This window comes from Falco naumanni, chromosome 4 (assembly GCF_017639655.2).
Source record: "Falco naumanni isolate bFalNau1 chromosome 4, bFalNau1.pat, whole genome shotgun sequence".
Classification (NCBI taxonomy): Eukaryota; Metazoa; Chordata; class Aves; order Falconiformes; family Falconidae; genus Falco; species Falco naumanni.
In genome coordinates, this window is record NC_054057.1 from 1,440,131 (window position 1) to 1,457,636 (window position 17,506).

Sequence of the window (17,506 nt, forward strand, 5' to 3'; positions counted from 1 at the left end):
GCCTTCTCAATGAGACACTTACAGGGAAAAGTTAAAGAAATAGACATAACGGAGAAACACATTAGCTGGGAGTTGAATATGCTCAGTGTTTTGGAAAATTAGTTCATGATAAATATTAATGAGAAACAATCTGTGCAGAATGAATTAACGAAAGTGAAACCCTTATTCTGGAAACACATCTCCAGGGCTTTTTGTTTAAAATAGATTTGGCTGTTACCATTTTAACACAAGAGAACAGAATCATTTTTTCCCTGTTATTTCTAGGGAAAACTTGACAAGGCTGTTCCTCTGTACGAGCTAGCGGTTGAAATTCGACAGAAGTCATTTGGCCCAAAACACCCTAGTGTAGCAACTGCTTTGGTAAATCTGGCTGTCCTTTATTGTCAGATGGTAAGTTTTTCATGTCTTACATGTTTATTATTCCTGTGCTAGGCTTTTTATGATTTGTTCCTAAATGATACCAAAGAAACTTGATCACATTTAAAAGGGAAATTCTTTATAAGACTTGCAAATTCTTAGGTTCCATGGTAAAGATTGAAAGGTTATTTGGCAAGGAAAATGTATGCAGGGAACAGGTAATTGCTGTCAGTGGTATTTCACAAGAACGCTCGGGCTAATACTTTTCAGATTATTCAGCATGCCCACATGCTTTATAAGACTAGAGCTGGAGTACAGCATTTTCTGCAATATGGTGGTTCTCACAGTAAGATGAAACGCAGCTCCACTGCTGACTTGGAGGGAAACACAATCCTTTGAAATTTATGTCCATGAATAAAGAGTGTTCACTGTGGCCAACTGCAACTCTGTGCAACTAAAAACCTGAGAAGGCTGTGGACTGTCTAGGAAGTCTGCAACTACTATGAGATTCAACGGAGGTGCAATCAGCTTGCCAAATTAATTATTTAGCATCAATAGGAGTGAGCTGTAGATTGTTTGCTTGTTTCCTGTATTTCTGCAATCTGCATATCTGATTTTAAACAAGTATTAAAGCTGCCTCAGGTAAAATCAAAGAGCATCTGGTAATTCCAGACTTTTAGGACTGAGATTTTTTCAAAACTGCTGAAGAAGTCCAGGTGCTAATTATGATAATATTTTGGGAATTGCATTTGCAAGTGCAAGCCAGTTGCTTTGACAATCTCAATTATCATACTCATCTGTCAACAGTATCGAGAACTCAAAACACCTTTCTGGTTAGATACACATGACTGAATATAGGATGTGTTGATACTATGTTGGAAAAAATAATAACAAATGTAATCTATGTCTGTAACAAACAACTTTCTACTACCCAAAGAAAAAGCAGATTGAAGCTTTACCTCTTTATGAACGTGCATTAAAGATTTATGAAGACAGCTTTGGTCACATGCATCCTCGTGTCGGGGAAACTCTGAAAAACTTGGCTGTGCTAAGGTAAGATTGTATGCTTTAGCCCTATAAAATCAAGTTACTATAAAAATTGCTGGATAAAACAAAACATCCTGGACTTCTGTCCAGGAAAGTAGAGAGCTTTAAGTAAACTTTGTTGATAGCATAGTATGCATTTCAATTTAAATGAATTGACTTGTTTTATTTGCTTGTTTCAACTTTGTTTTACTCTGCTCCAAAGCTATGAAGGGGGAGACTTTGAGAAGGCAGCTGAACTTTACAAGAGAGCTATGGAAATAAAAGAAGCAGAGACTTTGTTGATAGGTGGAAAAGCAACTTCTCGACACTCATCGAATGGAGATACATTCAGCTTAAAAAGTGCATTATCACCAAACATTTTCCTGGAACATGGACAAAGGTGATATAAACCTGCTCAAAGAAAAGGCAGTCTATTGCTATTGTAAAGCAGACATAAAATTATTAAGACAAACTTATTTTTCCTAGGCTAATGTACTATTTTGGGACCAACACCTGTCTTCATGAATGACAGGGAAACAGATCTTTAAGCTTGAAATCCCTCCACGTTAACTTTGCAGACTCTATGGTACAAAGTGAGTTTCTTCCATTGTATATAGATACGCATATTAATTACTAGCTAAAGTTATAGTTAACACCAAAAAATGTGGATTTGATACCTCTTAGCTTAAGCGCCAGGATTACAGCAAGTTGAACCAACTGTATATACTCTGTAGGGTAGTTCTTATTTCTGTGTTGTAATAGCCTGGCTTAGATGATTTGTGTATTTTTGTTTCATCAATCTTTTCTGCCTTTTCAGAAGCTTTTGAATTTGTTTCTAAAGAGAGAGTAATTTTGAAAAAGTCAAAATACTGTTCCACCCAAAGCTTTACCTTGCAGGGTGATTTCAGCTTTAAGCAAACTTAATTCAAGGGATTTGTGCGAAAATAATTGGGTTTCCTTGGAAAGCTAATATATCTAAATATATTGTCACCTACAGTTACAGGTGTTTAACAGATTCACTGTGTTCAGTAAGAGTATTTCCAGTGAGGGATTCTATGACCCAGCTCCCTGTTGTTGACCCTTTAGTGCTACGTTCACTATTAAATCTCATTGAATCCCTTAAAATACAAGAATGTTTGTATTGGAGAAACCTAGTGATGCAAAACAGTTTGCCCTCAGATAAAGAGATGCTAGTCAATTCTACCTGCCGGTCCTTTCTTAATGCCCTGGTCATCTAGAAGAACCAGTTTGAAGTCTGTTCTCATTCAATGCATAAATCCGTGAATCAATTTAAATACATACTACTAAAGAAAAATTTTATAAAAAGTTGAATATAAGTGAAGAATTACTTGAAGCCTCACTATCATGTTCGAAGCAACTGATGTGAAGATTTATTTGATAGAGTTTGAAAAATGCAAATGGCCTTTATGTCAAAAGGGTACTTATCTTCCACAGCATTTTTTCCTTTTTAGAGTAGAGTTAAATATAACCTGTTCAGCCTTTGTTCTGTTTAGAAGGATTTAAATATTTTGGTAAGGCTGTAACTTGGCAAAAGAAACAGTATATAAAACTGACAGAACAAATACGCAACCCAAATTTGATTTTTAAGATTAAGACTTAGTTGGAAAAAAATAAAAATATATAGCTCTTGAAGTTATTACAGCACATCAACAAGAGCTGACACTTTGTAATAGCTCTCTAAGTATTTTCCTTTTACTTTAGAAAATGGGGATTTAATCAAAGAATTCACTGTATTCCAGCCACCTTGAAAACTTCTGAAAACAACAGAGTTCTTTGCAGGATTGTTACTGAGTAAGGAGAGGGGCAAAAAAGGAAAAAAACCCACCAACCTTGTAACTAACCAACCAAAACCACCAAAAGAAAAAAAAAACCCAAAGCCAAGCCCAAAAACCTCATCCTTGCCAGCTTGTATGTGTGTCTGTTGCCTACTCTTCTCGGACCTGGTAATTCCCTCCTCTAAAGTCAGTGCTATGAATTACCAGATGTCGTATCTAGCTTATCACTTCTGATTTTAACATGTATAATGATGTACCTTGCTCTCCTAAATAGTTTTCCTTAATGTTACTGGCTTAAATAGGGAGCTGCTTTTCTAGACCTTCAGTGTTCTATCAGCCCTCTTCCCATTTAGTGACTTCCAATTTTGAACTGTTACTATTCTTCCCTTGAGTGACTTCTCTCCAACTTACTCGTAGTTTGCAGGGTTGCTTTTGGAAGAAAAATCAGTCCCTAAAAAGTAGAGCAGATCCCAACCACCTATGGCCTATTAGCAAAGACCGTGAGGAAACAATCTGCTTACCCTGTCAACCCCCCAAAGATTACTACAGAAATAAAATAGCAGTATGAGTAACAGTGGAGGGTCTTGCAGGCCCCATTTTGGCCATAACTATTGCTGCTGGTGTGACTGTTGCCGAATAGCCTCAAGATAGTTGTCCATGTCATTGTAGCTGTACCTCACGGACACTAAAAAAAATATAATTGTATAGCTGATGTATGCCAAATAATATTTCTATGTATAACTGCACCTCAGACCAAAGCGTCACCAGTTTCAATGGAGATTTCATCATAGTCAGAATACTGCAGAAACTGAGAGCTTCTTTTACGGGTTTGCCAAATAAACAAAGCTGGATGAAACCATTGCAGTGTGCTTTGTAATGCGTAACAAAAGTAATAAACTTTCAGTTATGTTTTATAGTTGGAGCAGATTTCTACTTGTAAATGCCTTTTTAATTAAAAAAAGACCCTTAAAGCCGCTTCTGTCTTTGATGTTTATTTTAAAATAATTTTAACCACTGGCACATACAGTCATCTTAATGTATTTTCTAATTGTTTCCAATTCTTCTTATATATACAAGCTGAAAGTCTGAAAGTAACAAGAGAACCATTTTGCATACTTTGTAAATAAGCATATAAAAGTGTATTTATTTGGTCATAAAACTGTATGTGAAGTAAAATGGTAAACAATTGCCTCTTGTAAAGCTGTCAGTCATGTGATAGCACTGAGGAAAAATTTCTTCTGTTTGGATTCAATGATCTTAAAGGCCTTTTCCAACCTAAATAGTTCTACAATTCTATGTCAGCCAAATAATTAAGAGTCAGGATTATCTGGGCTGTTATAGGAGCCAGGTGCGTGCCTCACTTGTATTGTTCCCAATGGAAACGTAAAGTCACAAAGAAACCTAAGTAACACTTAAATTGACACTTGGATCAAACTAACGTAGACTTAGTGACATAGAATAATGAGATCATTAAAAAGGTGCATAATTGAATCTATTTCCCATCCCTCTTTACAGTTCAATTCTAAAATCTGGTTTCTCCAAAACTGAACTTAATCCAAAAAAAAATCACTTCCATTTTACAGTATAATGGACCACACCAAAATGCCAACCAAAACCTCAATCTCTGAATGTAGTGAGGATTTGTATGTATATAATACAGTCTTAGCTGTGGAGAAACCAGATCTTGACATTTGTAACCACTGCTTAGAAATCAAACATTTAAGTAATTAATCATTCAGCTGCCCTAAGAAACAGAAACACCTCTGCAATATCACTGTCTTCTTACATGTTGGTTGGATGCGGCTACTACCATTGCCAGCTGGTTCTGCGTTAGCTGTTATCATGCTGTGGAAAGGTTTTATGAACAGCCCAAGTTAGAGATACTTGTATTATTTTGCACCACAAAGGCTGAAATTTACGTTTCTAAGCCAAATCTTGAAAAAAATAAGAAATTATGACTAAGCCAAATCTAAGTAATGATCAAGTTCTGGGTCAGACACCCACAGTAGTTAAAATGTGTGAAATTGATCCTTCCAGTTCAGCAGGGTACATTTACAGGTCAGTTCGATGCATGGTAATTTAAAAGGTAATATGACTGTACTAACGTTATTCACAAGACAAATATAATAGCTAGGCTACTCCCCTGAAGATACTTGCAACACCAAACAAAGTTTAGAGCACTTCATTTTAGAAGCTTTCCCATGCAAACTCTGATTAAGTATATTCATTAATCTAGCTCATGTGATGGAGATGGATCAGAATTATAGCTAAACTTCTAATAACCAAAAAAAAAAATTTAGGTTTTCAAAGAGATAGATAAAATCTCTTCTTTCCAGTGTTGCTGGTGAGTCTTGAAAAAATTTTGTCTTGAAAAGCATCTGCTGGCTGAAATGGTGACATACTAATACCCAGCCTGCTAGTGTAATTATCTACTGACAGAAGACTTTGCCTTGTTGCAGCATACTCAAAGCATTATCACATGCAAAACATATAGGCAGCTACTTAAGAACAAGCAGTAGTAAAACACTGATAAAACCAGAGGCATTTTAAAAAAAAAATCCATCCCAGAGATATTTAAGGCAGATAAAAAGGCTGAAATGTTCTGTTTACTCAGAAAAAGTAACCACAGCACAATCCATGCCAAGAATTTGGACAACAGTGAACAACAACAGAGTACAAGTGCCTGGAAAATCAGGAGCAGCAATCTGAATGAGGCACTAGCATCTGCCCTTAACCTACTCAGTCCAACTCCAGCAGATTCCATCTTTCACTTGTCCTATACCATGTACTGTTCTCATTGCATATAACATGCTACACCTGCTTTTGATAAATAATAAAAGGAGATGGATAAACTGAGTATCTGGACACTAGCAATGCTGAGAAATTAAAATTTACAGTAGCACAACTCTTTATGTTAAAGACATGAATAGACAACAGAATATAAATGACGTAAGTCTGTTTCCTTCCTGTCCCTGTAACAGTTCCATTTCATCAGAAAGGTAAAAATAAGCTTCAGTTTAGGTAAAAATAAGGGGGGGGGGGGGGGGGGGGGGGGGGAAAGACATCTGGTCTTCTCAAAATCCAATGTCAATCCAAACTCCCAGAAGTTGTACTTCATATTTGTTTTGCTACATGTTTCTCATTTTGGCCATGAGTTCTTCTAGGCTTTCTTCAGACTCTGCTACCGTTTCCTCAGTTACCAAGTTCTCTTCCTGTTAGGAACATGAAGAAAAAGTTGGCAACAAAAATAGCAAACAAAAAGCCCCACAGAAGTGAGCTTGGTTGCTGTTACACCACATCACTTTCCTAGAACCAAGTACTCAACTGCACAATTAAGTCTAAGTGATTATAATCTTAAATTGTAAACTATTCTGACTAGGAGTTAGAACATTCTGGCTGCAATAAATACAGATTCTGTGTTCCCCAGTAATTGCTCTTTAACTGCATATAGCTTTTACAAATTAAATATGCTAAAAATCAATTAGTGACCAAAATATCAACTGAGAAATTCACATTTAATTTCCTTCCCCCACCCCCCAAATACACTCGTTCCTATCATCTCAAAACTACATTCACGCTAGCGTTCATACTTAAATGTATTATATAGAAACACAAAACTAGACCTTAGAAGGCACTAATCTGAGGTACCGAGGTACAGTTTTCAATTTTATTTTAGGTTTAAACTGTATTTCGAAAATTCATAAAGAATAAATATTACCTTGTTTGGGATAGTATAAGCTACAGTAATTCCCTCAGGAAGCTCAGGTACTGGGCCAGATGCAGCCTTCAGCTCATCTTCTGAAATTTCTGATACTAATTCGATGCCTTTGCATTAAAAGGAATCAAGAACTCCATTACAACTTTAAAGAAATTTTTCTTCTATCACCAAGTTGTCACAGTAAGAGGAAAACAGCAGCTACTTTTCCAAAACAATAAATTCAAAAGCAGAAAGACCTTTCATTTCAATGACTTCCATTATCAACATAAGTATCCTTTACAATATAGGAAATGATTCTACACAGATAACTTACAGACAAGAACGGCACCTCTCCCATAGGATTTCCTTGTCCTTACCATTTAAATCTTACCATCGCGAGAATGAGGACACTTCTCCCGATGGCAATCTTAAGATTATTTTCTATATCATGTAATAAACAGAAGGTATATATCCATTCCTCAAATCGTTCTATAAAACACACTTACCACTCCTTAACACAACTCCTTCTAACTTAAAGCCCCCAGAGGAACATAAAAATCCATGAGATGCCTCAGCACAGCGGTTATGGAAATCACAAACGCTCTTTAGTTATGTATTTAAAAGGAATATGCAGTGAATACACCTCACATCTTTCATATCTTCAGACCACCTTCCGAGGAAGTTTTTTATTCAAATGGTGGTTATGTTTTGAGCCTAAAACCTGCACATTACACTAAAAATGCATCATTAAGTTGTGGCAACATTACTGTCAAAACCTGTGAAAAGCCAACAGCAATTACACAGTGCAAGTTAACAAAAAATACGAACCAGAAGAAGTCTCTGTGCCCTACAGCGTGTTCACCCAAAACAAAGACTTCAATTGAATCCTGGTACTGTGAACATCATTTAGTCTCCAGCTGATTACTTACCCCAATCATTGTCTTCATGTACTATTTCTTCTTTCTGTTCAATTACTTCCTGTTTTGGTTGTGCAGCTTCTCTTTTCTGAAGGGAAAACATAAAAAGATAAAACCCACAATATATGTAATAGTCCAGTTTTCAACTACAGTGAAGAAGATAAAATCTAATATTCACACTTCTCTTAAGATATGCAGTCACCATTTAGAACTTTGCTAGGCATAAAAAGGCGGAATACCTGCAAGTTAAAAAAAACACAAACCCCATTAATACTCAAAAATACATGACTGCCAGAAAGGTTGAGTAATTACTGTAGAAGAAAATGTTATCTAACTGAACGCAAGCCATTCTGCCTACCCTTTGCTTTAAGATAACTCTAAGTACAGTATTTTCAGAAACACATGCAACCATCTGAAGACAAGGCTGCTGAAAATTGCACTGGCAATGAAAGTTTTGTGTTACTACACATCTGTAGCCTGCTTTGTTCTTAGGACTTTAAGGTCAAAAAAACCCCAAACAACAAACCTCAAAACACTGTTACCTTATAATTTTCTTGCTGTTTTCTGCAATTTTGGTCACTACATTGTGGGTTTGGCTTCATAGACATAGTTGGAAAGAAATCCTGCATTGCATTGTAACCAAGATAGTAACTCACGGTACCAAAATTCAACAGGTATCTAGAAACACAAACAGAGAAAGCAGGCCCTTATATACCAGTGCAAACCTAACAATTCAGTTGCTCAAGGAATAACTTCTCCTCAAAGAACTTTTAGAATACACTTTCACACTACTGAAGTTTTAAAGAATTACTGTAATTGTCTTAAAATAAGCTGTAATCAACTGACAACAGTGTAACTGCATCAACATAACAACCCGCTCCTCTTGTGGTGTGTGTGAGAACAAGTCCACTACAGTCTCAGAAAAAACACATTTAGAGTAGTAAGTAAGCAGTTTTCTCCTGTGCTCTAGTCCGTTGCTTGAAACACTCAGATGCCCTATATTACAACGGGAGAGTTTTCAACAGCTAATCAGAACCAGTTCAATCATCTTTACTGTAGGGTCAGAACTGCAATGAAAATAAAGATTTAGATTAATGAAGAATGCAAACAATGCAGCTTAAAGAAACATAGATGTTGCTATGCAATTTTATATAATACATCTCTCTGCACAGCTGAAAATGGAGCTTTGTTGTTTATAGGCACTTGAAAACTTTTATTCTTTGTAACCATAAATTTTTGGATAACTGACAAAGCCAAGCTAAGGCTACAAACAGGCTAAATAAGAACCTCTTCTCAAAGATGCTTGTAAAAGACAGTAAAACTGGGTACAAAGTTGTTCAAATATTTTCCTTGCTGGTACATGCAGTTCTTTTAGCAGTTGGAGTCGTGTGACTACTTCTTGACAATATTAAAATAGGTCATACAGCTGTATAACTAATATTAATCCACCTCAGGTTTTTAGAATACAAACACTGCAAGAGAAATTATTTATTCTTTGTCCACATACAAAATTTCAAAGACACATTTTCAGCACTTCAGCATTTTTTGTGTATAATTTAATGAGATCACATGATAATACATTTAAATGCAGAACTAAGAAAAAAATGTGTGTGTGTGTATGCAGTAAAAGAAATTCTTAGAGAAACTCTGAAGACCTTTTTCTTATGCCTGAAAAGGTCTATTAAGAACAGCCACTCCAAAGTAAACACACCAGTAATTCAAGCAGTGTATATTTCAGCCCTGTCCAATAATGCCAATACCTTTACGGAAACAGGCCACAAATACAGAAAAAGAACTAAACCCATCATTATGAAATGTTCCTTCAGGTTTCTTTCTCTTACTGTGCCGTATACCTGTTGCAGCACAAACTAGTAGACTACAACAAGGCTTTACTGTTGATCAGATTCTGCTGTCTGTGCTGTATCTCCTTCCTCCAGGGGCCGGGTCACACCACTCCTCCCCCATCCTCAGGGCTATTTAACCACTTAGTGGGAACAAGCTACAGCTGCACATCATCCATGTCAATCAACCCACTGCCCCTAAGGCAAGGCCACAGCTGCATGTTATCAATGCTAATCAACCCACTGCCTTCATTCCTCTACATACACCGAATAGCAACAACTCAATCACTTACTTCAGAACATTTTGTACGAGAATTCCTGCTACAACACCCATAGTTGTAGGAAGACTAGCTGCACAAACTCCTTCTCGTTTTAATGTTTTTTCATCAATATTTGCAGCGACTACAAGTGGAGGCGCACACTGATGGGAAATAAAGAAATTAAGTTTAAAAGAAGTATGAACGCTCCCGCCACACAGATCACACAAAATTTTAAGATACTCCACCAGCTGTGCCAGGATCACATTCACTACCCAGCTAATCTTCATATTTCCAGTGCCACTTTAAAAGACAAATGAGCTATTCAGCAGAGCACTGCATACCGCAAAACAAGCGGATTCACCAGGTATGATCAGCTGTATATGTCCTGACACTGCATTTTCACTCACTCCAGATTCCATCCAGATTTGTCCAAGTTCATTGCAGGCCTTAGAAACACAGAAACACACACATCAGCACTGCAGAAGTTTAATGAAAAGAAAAAAGTAAAAAACAAACATAGTAAATTGAGAGTGATTAAACACACTGATCTTCCTACTTTAAGACAAAAAGGTTATGATCAGAAAAGGTAGAATAGAAATTGTTTATCAGAGTCAAAGGGGAAATCGAAGGACAAACTCAAGTCATCCTCATGAAGCCCTTTGTGCTTTCCTGATGATCTGAGGTTTTTGAACATGCATTAGTGATCCAGTTACTAGCACACTACAGAATCTAATTACACTGTATCCATAACTAAAAGTAGTTTGTGCATCTGTGTACCTTCAGTGCATGCGATTTATGAATCAAGTTAGCTGAAGGGTAACAGAAGACATGCATTTGGCGGGTACCCTATGCTGGCTGCTACTACAAAAAAAACCCAGTTTGATTAGGTACATAGCCTTAAGATGTTTTTAGTATACAAAAAGTCATATGAAGTATACAATTAGCTATACACAGTCTTTTGAAAGTTAGCAAGATTTAACATACCAGGCTTTGATAATACCTTTATATAAACAGGATAATTTGGAAAGACAGAGAGGGCTCACGATACTGAACTCTTCCACTAAGCATTACCTGCCAGTAACTTAAAAGGCTACAGTTATATTTATACATATAAAATGTGTTTCGTGAGAACTGGGAAAAAGCCCGGATTCTGTTTTGTTAAACCAAGGAGGAAATTTCTTAGAAGATTCCTGAAAGTTCCTGTCCTCTCTCTAGTCCCCACAATTCCTAACACCATAGAAGAAAATAGATGTCCACAAGCTCACACCTTCAATGGCCTTACCGTGTTAATAGCCATGCGAGCTTCAAAGTTGTCCACACAGCTTAGAACAAGATCGACAGGCTGCCCTTCCTCTAGCGCACCGTTACTGAAATAAGTATCAGAAGTTTGCATAACATTGCTGGCAGAACTAAATACCAGCAGGGGAATCAACATACTGCTTCAGAGTATAGAAGCACATGGGAAGTGTATTTCTAATAAAACCCGTGCAAATGCAGAACAGGACAAAACTAGCATCATAGATCTACAATAGACACAAGAGCATGCTGAAGGTGGGTTTTAAATATAAGTGCATTTTAGATTAAAATAAGTTTTATATAGTATACAGTCACAATAAAAAGTATTGCAAAAGAGCACCTTTGTACAAAATAACTGCAAATGGGAAAAGTTACTTCAGAACTTAGTCTGAGATCCACTAATAACTATTTCCTTTCTTCATTCTACAAAGCATATCTGAAACTGCTCCAGAGCAGTCAAAATATGATCTGATCTGTTTTCTATAATGGGAAAAGCCTGTTAAGACCTGCAGCTTTGGCTGGAAATCTAAAGATGCACTAATATAATATGTAACTATGTAACAGTAGAAATAAATGCCAGCTCCAGAGAAAAGGTCTAGGCTGGAACATCTTCATATATACATATTTCCCACTGGTTTTCAATTAGAAGTCATTAAACAAAAAAAAAAACAAACCAAGAATAAAAATGTGAGGCTGTACAGAACCACACATCAGCAGAAGTTAGTGACATGCTTTTGTTCAGAGGTTTTTTACCTTATTCTATCCATGAAGTGTTCAAAGTTGTCCAGTGTTGTGATGTTGTAGTTATGTACTTCAAATTGAACATCAGGATTAATATTCCTTATGGAGGAAACAGAGTGAATATTCATAAATAAAATGGTAACTTGCATTCTGCTCCCTCACTTCACTAACTACACAAGCTACAGCCTTAAGCTTCCAGTCCGAAGTCTAGAATACACCCATATTTGTCAAAAATTCCCAGATTAGATGAGAAAAACCCCACAACATATTGAAGTGGCATAGTTTATACCAAACTTCCAAGCAAAATTAGCTATACATAAAAAGTAGACTCACACTGAGGTTTTGGCCAGTACAAAAATGTCCTTAAAATATCAACCTTCCCCACAACTATTTTATGCCCAAATCTCCAAATTATATCATGCTACTTTGCGAGTGATTAAGAGTGAAACACCAGTTTCCTGGAGCAGCACTGTGGGTAAACATATTTTGATACCCATTTCTCCAAGTTATACCTCAAAGTATGCTCTGCTGCTTGCACTTTACTTAATCCAGCTTGATGAGGTTGGAAGAAGAGTCTGTTCATGTTTGCCAGTTCCACTTTGTCGTAATCAAACAGAAGCAGCTACAATAAAGATAGTATTAACATATGTGAAACTCCAAAGACTGCAACCACAGCACTACAGCAAGACATTTTAAACGACAAAACTCCTCTAAAACCAACAACAAAACCCCCAACTAAACATGCCCTCCATCCCTGCAGTCCCATTCAGTTCACATACAAAAGGTACCAACATTGTAAGTACGTGAAGACTGAATTCCGACTGCCATTCACCAGGACCTGACTCGTTAAGTCATGAAAACCACTCTTAATAAAAAGCAAACTGTCCATTTGTTTTAAACTAAGAAAATTCAGATCATCCACATGAACAGTATCACCTCTGTTATCACATTCCTACTTGCTGTTATGGCATTAACTGGAAACGTGTAATTTCTTTCACTTGTCTTGGCATGTAGTTCTTCAAAAACGATTCATTTGAAATACCTAAATAAGACAGGGACATGTTGATTCTGAATCAACTATCCAATGTCCTTTTCTATGCCCAAGATGCTGGTCTTCAGGAAATGCTCCTTCAGAGAAAGGGGCAATAAACTTTGCAATAGTTGCATCACCTCTGTATTAAGAAACTTTAAGAAGTTCCAAGAATCAATGGTCAGGTTTGCCTGGAAATACAAACATCTAAGCCACTGCACAAATTCCCCCTTTAAAGAAAAATCCTGTTCTATTAACTCTGGAGGTCCTTGTTATCTAGACACCATCAAATTATTTTTAACCACTGCTAAATTTTTAGCTCTAAGTCTGCCGCATGACAAACTAATGTTTGCGATAAAAATATCTGCCTGACATCTACCACATCTCCATTTCATGATCAACTTGTTCACTTGGGCTTACATAAAAGCACGTAGAAGGCAATATCCAAACAAGAACCATTCACACAATACAGAACTAAGCCCTAAGTAAATCAATTTTACTAGCATAAGAAAAATACGGACTCTTCGTTTGTGATGTTTACACAAGTACTGTTCTTGAGTGCGTCTTCACAGTACTTTTTTATTTGGGAAAAATCAACTGAGTGAAATCAAATTAACTCTTCCATGAAAAGACTGGTCCATCTCCTATAAAGAAGTAGAAGAAAACTCTCATTACCTTACCAATGCCACACCTTGTCAACATTTCAGCAGTCACACTGCCAACTCCACCTACACCTACTACTGCAACTGTAAAGGTACGAATTTTCTGTAGAAAGAAATAAAACACAGATCAGTATATCAGAAGTGGTCCTTGCAGGGTAAAAATGCAAGGGTGTTTTAATGCAGATAGAATCCTACCTCATAGTCTTTGACAATTCCCATTCTTTTTAATGCCATCAAGCGACTACAAAGAAAAACAGCAATGTTATACAGGAAATCCTCTCTACTTTTCTAATAGCAATTTTGCTTTTCTGGTATTTAAAAATCACTTTTGCTTTAAAAACAACCCTGCCAAGCACCAAACTCAAGCCTGCTGTTTTCTCTGTAGTTGTAACTGCCAGCTAGATACAGTCTAAACGAGACAGTGGGTGCTTTCCTACGAGCAACAGAGTACTGAACCCTGCAGAAACTCATGTACTTACTCAGTTGGTATGAGTAACATCAATGAAATCAGGAGGACACACAGCTATTTTTGCAAAATAATCCCAGATTTACAGAATGAAAGCCTATGCTTTTTTCTGTAATGAACCATATGGCAGCAGGCCAGTGAAGACTTTTCACTGCTTTCTGATCAATTTGGTTAACTCAAATATAACATTAAAAAAAAATGTTATAGAGAAGATCAGGTTGTGAGGATAACTGGAGAAATTTTAAAGTAACATTTTATCCTACTATTGCATTTTTTCATTGAAAGTATCAATGAAAGAACAAGTATCAACTTGTATCCTGAAAATTAAAAGTGCATCAGATTTCCAGAAGCCCTGAGCATTAGAAGGGGTCCGAGATGCTCAAGACTTCTCTAAACAACCTAAGTTAGAGGAATGGGAATGAGACCTCATGTAATACCAACAGCTGTTCCATTTATTAGCTACTTAGCTGAAAAACTCACAGGGGCTCCTCTCTGTCTGGCCGTGCTGTAAGGCAAGACAACGTAAAATAACCCCGGTGGACACCCCTGCCAGCCCAGCCAGGTGGGAAACCTGAGTGCATCTCTCCCCTCCTCCCCACAGAGCATCCACCTCCAGCACCCCCAGCCCCATCCCTCAGGCCCCCGCCGGCCCCAGCCCACCTCCACGTGCCTCTTCCCCTTTTCCACAGTTCCTGAGGCCGCAGAGCCCTCCCTCTTCCCCATCCTGCGCACCCTGACACGGGCTCTAGGCCTCCTCCTCATAGCTCTCGCCGCAATCCCAGCTCCGCAGGCGCAGCCCCCTCCCCCACAGCGCTCTCGCCCCCCGGCCGCACCTGTAGGGGTTGGAGTCCGTCACCTCCGGGCTCATGCTCTCGATGCGGGCCCGCGGCGGCCGCCGCCCGCCCCTCTCCCGGGCCAGCTCCTCCTCCAGCTCCCGCACACGCCGCTCCAGCTGCTCCAGCCGGCTCGGCTCCGCCATGGCAGCGCCGGCGACGCCGCAGCGACACGTCCCCCCGTCCGAGGGAGCTTCCGGGAGCGGCAGGGAGCGCCGTCCCCTGCTCGCCCCGACGCCTCGGGGAGCGTTCCCGCCCCGAGGGGGCCTGCTGCTCCGCAGCAGCGGGCAGCGAGCGGGCTCCGGCGGGCACTGAGGAGGGCAGGTGTCAGCCGGGGCGGTGACGACCTCCTGGGAGCCGCTTTCTTCCAGGAGAAGCCACCCGGCTCCGAGAACCCCGCTGGCTCGGCGCCGGGGACCGCTTTCCTTGACGGACCGAGCCGCCCCCGGTTGCCGCGGCGACGCAGGGCCGGGCCGGGCCGGGCGAGGCAGGTCCGCCTGCGCCGTGGGCGGCCGCTGGGCAGGGGCCAGGCATGGCGGCGGAGCGGGGCACCACCGAGGTGGGGCCGCGGCACCGCTTCGACCAGGAGAGATTGGAGCGGTACCTGCGCGTCCACCTGCCCGGCTTCCCTCGGCAGCCCGCGGGGGCTCTGGCGGTCAGGCAGTACAGGTAACGCACGGGCGGGCCGCTCTCCTGCCCCGAGGCCGCCGGTGAGGGGCGGGCAGCGGCCGCCGTGCCTGCTGGCCTGGGCCCTGGCCCGTGGGGCGCCCCGGGGCGCGGGGCCAGAGCGCGGGCCCCAAGCGTGCCTCGGTGGGGCGAGGAGAGCGGCCGCGGCCTCGCTCGCCGCCCGGCGGGAGAGATGGTGCCCTTGGCCCCGGTGCTGGCGGACAGCAGGGTGACAGCTCGACCCTTGGACGGCTGGAGAGGTTGAAGCTGGCGGTGGCGGCAGGGGTGGCCGTTGGCACAGGCAGAGCCTGCGGCTGCAGCTGGCTGCCTGCGAGCAGGCGGTGTGGGGTGGCCCTCCCACAGCCCGCTGCAGAATGTGTGTTTGGCCCCCAGTGGTGCCACCCGTTGGAGTACGCGCACAACTCTTTTTATTACCTACTCTTAAATCACAATTTATCTGATTCCTCTTTAATTGCACATCAAATAATAATGTTCAGGAGCACGTACATGGCTTAAGAAGTCAACTTTAAAAGCCTCAGGCTGTCGCCAGGTAAGCAAATCCATGAGAAGAGTGTAACACCGCTGAGATTCCCATCAAGACCCCGAGAGCAATGCATTGCACCAGTGAGGCGCTGCACCCGGGCTCCTAAGCCGCTGCTGCACAGAACATCTAGTTCACTTGCATTCAGTGAGTTAGTGGTGCGGCTGTCTGACTTCAAATTGGGAGCTACTAGAAGTTATTCTAAATATAAGTATTAATTCCTTTGTAAACATGACCTCAGCTGCACTATCTGCAGCTATGACTAAGAAACAGTGAACAAGTTTTCATTGTCTTCTGACACAAATAGAAAGTATCCATTGAATCCTCAGCTGTACTCTAATCCTTGTATGTACTTGAACCGAGACTTTAGGAGGGGTCTCAGGAGAGTAACTGATAGCAAAATCTGCTAAAATATCACCAGTATTTATGCTGTTGCTTTTTGTTAGTGTTGTGGTTGCACTTCAAGGCTTCAGCTGATCTAAATCTCTGTTGTGCCAGGCAGAGTACTTGTCCATGCAGTATACTTGTTAAATTATATTACGGACTGTGCCCTAACTACCTCAGGGAGAATGGAAATGTCATGGGGAGCATGAGGGAAAAAGTCCACTTGATTCTGATTTTCCAGTGGTTGTCTAATCTTTCACTAGACTAGTTCAGAATGTGCCTTAAAAATGATCTAGAATGAGGAGAGGAAGGCATATAGATGAGCACAGAACCTTGAGGAAAATAAGGATCAATGAGCTTGATTGGGATAGAATGAGCAAGGTGTTATGAAGGGTTTAACCGGGCTGTCCTTCTCTTTTACATGTGTTTGTGATTGAAATGTCTAATTTCTATGATTCTTTGTCACTACAACATTCATTCTTTAAAATTTTTACAGTTACTGTTGGCAGCCCCTTAAGCATAGTGCAGGTCTGTGATGATCAGGCTAGAATACAGTGGGGCTGGGTACTGGAATCATCAGTTACTTGGAAAGTTTCCTCTATGCTTACATTGTTCAAAATACAGCTCACCAAAGGGCAGATACAATTGTGGGCTAGTGTGAATTCTTCTCTGTTTAATTTCCTCTAAATCAGAAAGCTTTAAAGTTAGTATCTACACATACCTTGAAAACATTAATGATGTCTTTTTAGGGTGGAGGAGTAAATGCTGCCTCCATTTCACAGGAGAACAAATTGAGTATCTGTGACCTCTCTGCAATGAAATAAGGTATCTTTCTCATAGGTAGGAATAGAACATATGACTTCTGATTTTTAGGCTATCACTTGCATCCTTGTAAGAGTATATTTAAAAAAAATACCCCAAACCCAAAAAACAAAACAAAAAAATAACAAGAGAAGAAACTCTTGAGAAGAACCCTTTCATCTGTCTTGCCAT

At 40.0% G+C, this 17,506-nt stretch overlaps 3 protein-coding genes across 6 annotated transcripts in view; 2 read left to right on the top strand and 1 right to left on the bottom strand.

Annotated features, from left to right (window-relative positions):
- The window catches only part of NPHP3 (nephrocystin 3), a 31,172-nt gene extending 25,446 nt beyond the window's left edge, over positions 1 to 5,726 (top strand). For 2 of the 3 annotated variants that reach the window (XR_005827393.1, XM_040590319.1), the window contains exon 24: positions 265 to 390. Coding sequence is in view for 2 of the 3 variants with exons in the window: in XM_040590319.1 (XP_040446253.1) it covers positions 265 to 301 (37 nt within the window). In the remaining variant the exon portion in view is untranslated. Of the gene's footprint in view, positions 1 to 264; positions 391 to 1,294; positions 1,411 to 1,606 lie in introns of those variants that run through there. The other variant, XM_040590318.1, reaches the window with a different exon arrangement.
- UBA5 (ubiquitin like modifier activating enzyme 5) lies at positions 4,156 to 15,131 on the bottom strand. Of its 2 annotated transcripts, XM_040590322.1 has the most exons (12): positions 14,923 to 15,131; positions 13,819 to 13,864; positions 13,637 to 13,726; positions 12,444 to 12,553; positions 11,944 to 12,030; positions 11,177 to 11,261; positions 10,236 to 10,340; positions 9,928 to 10,055; positions 8,336 to 8,471; positions 7,806 to 7,881; positions 6,898 to 7,004; positions 4,156 to 6,391 (listed from the first exon to the last, which is right to left on the bottom strand). In XM_040590322.1, exons 1-12 carry the CDS (start codon positions 15,066 to 15,068, stop codon positions 6,308 to 6,310), a joined length of 1,200 nt encoding a protein of 399 aa, XP_040446256.1. In that variant the 5' UTR covers positions 15,069 to 15,131; the 3' UTR covers positions 4,156 to 6,307. The 2 variants fall into 2 exon arrangements, with proteins under 2 accessions (XP_040446256.1, XP_040446257.1); XM_040590323.1 differs by lacking the exons at positions 13,819 to 13,864; positions 14,923 to 15,131 and having other exon boundaries at positions 13,642 to 13,726.
- Positions 15,132 to 15,412: 281 nt separating this feature from the next.
- ACAD11 (acyl-CoA dehydrogenase family member 11) overlaps positions 15,413 to 17,506 on the top strand; it is a 33,881-nt gene continuing 31,787 nt past the window's right edge. Inside the window, exon 1 of the mRNA XM_040590321.1 lies at positions 15,413 to 15,591. Within this exon, the coding sequence (XP_040446255.1) occupies positions 15,455 to 15,591 (137 nt within the window). The 5' untranslated portion in view covers positions 15,413 to 15,454. The remainder of the gene's footprint in view (positions 15,592 to 17,506) is intronic.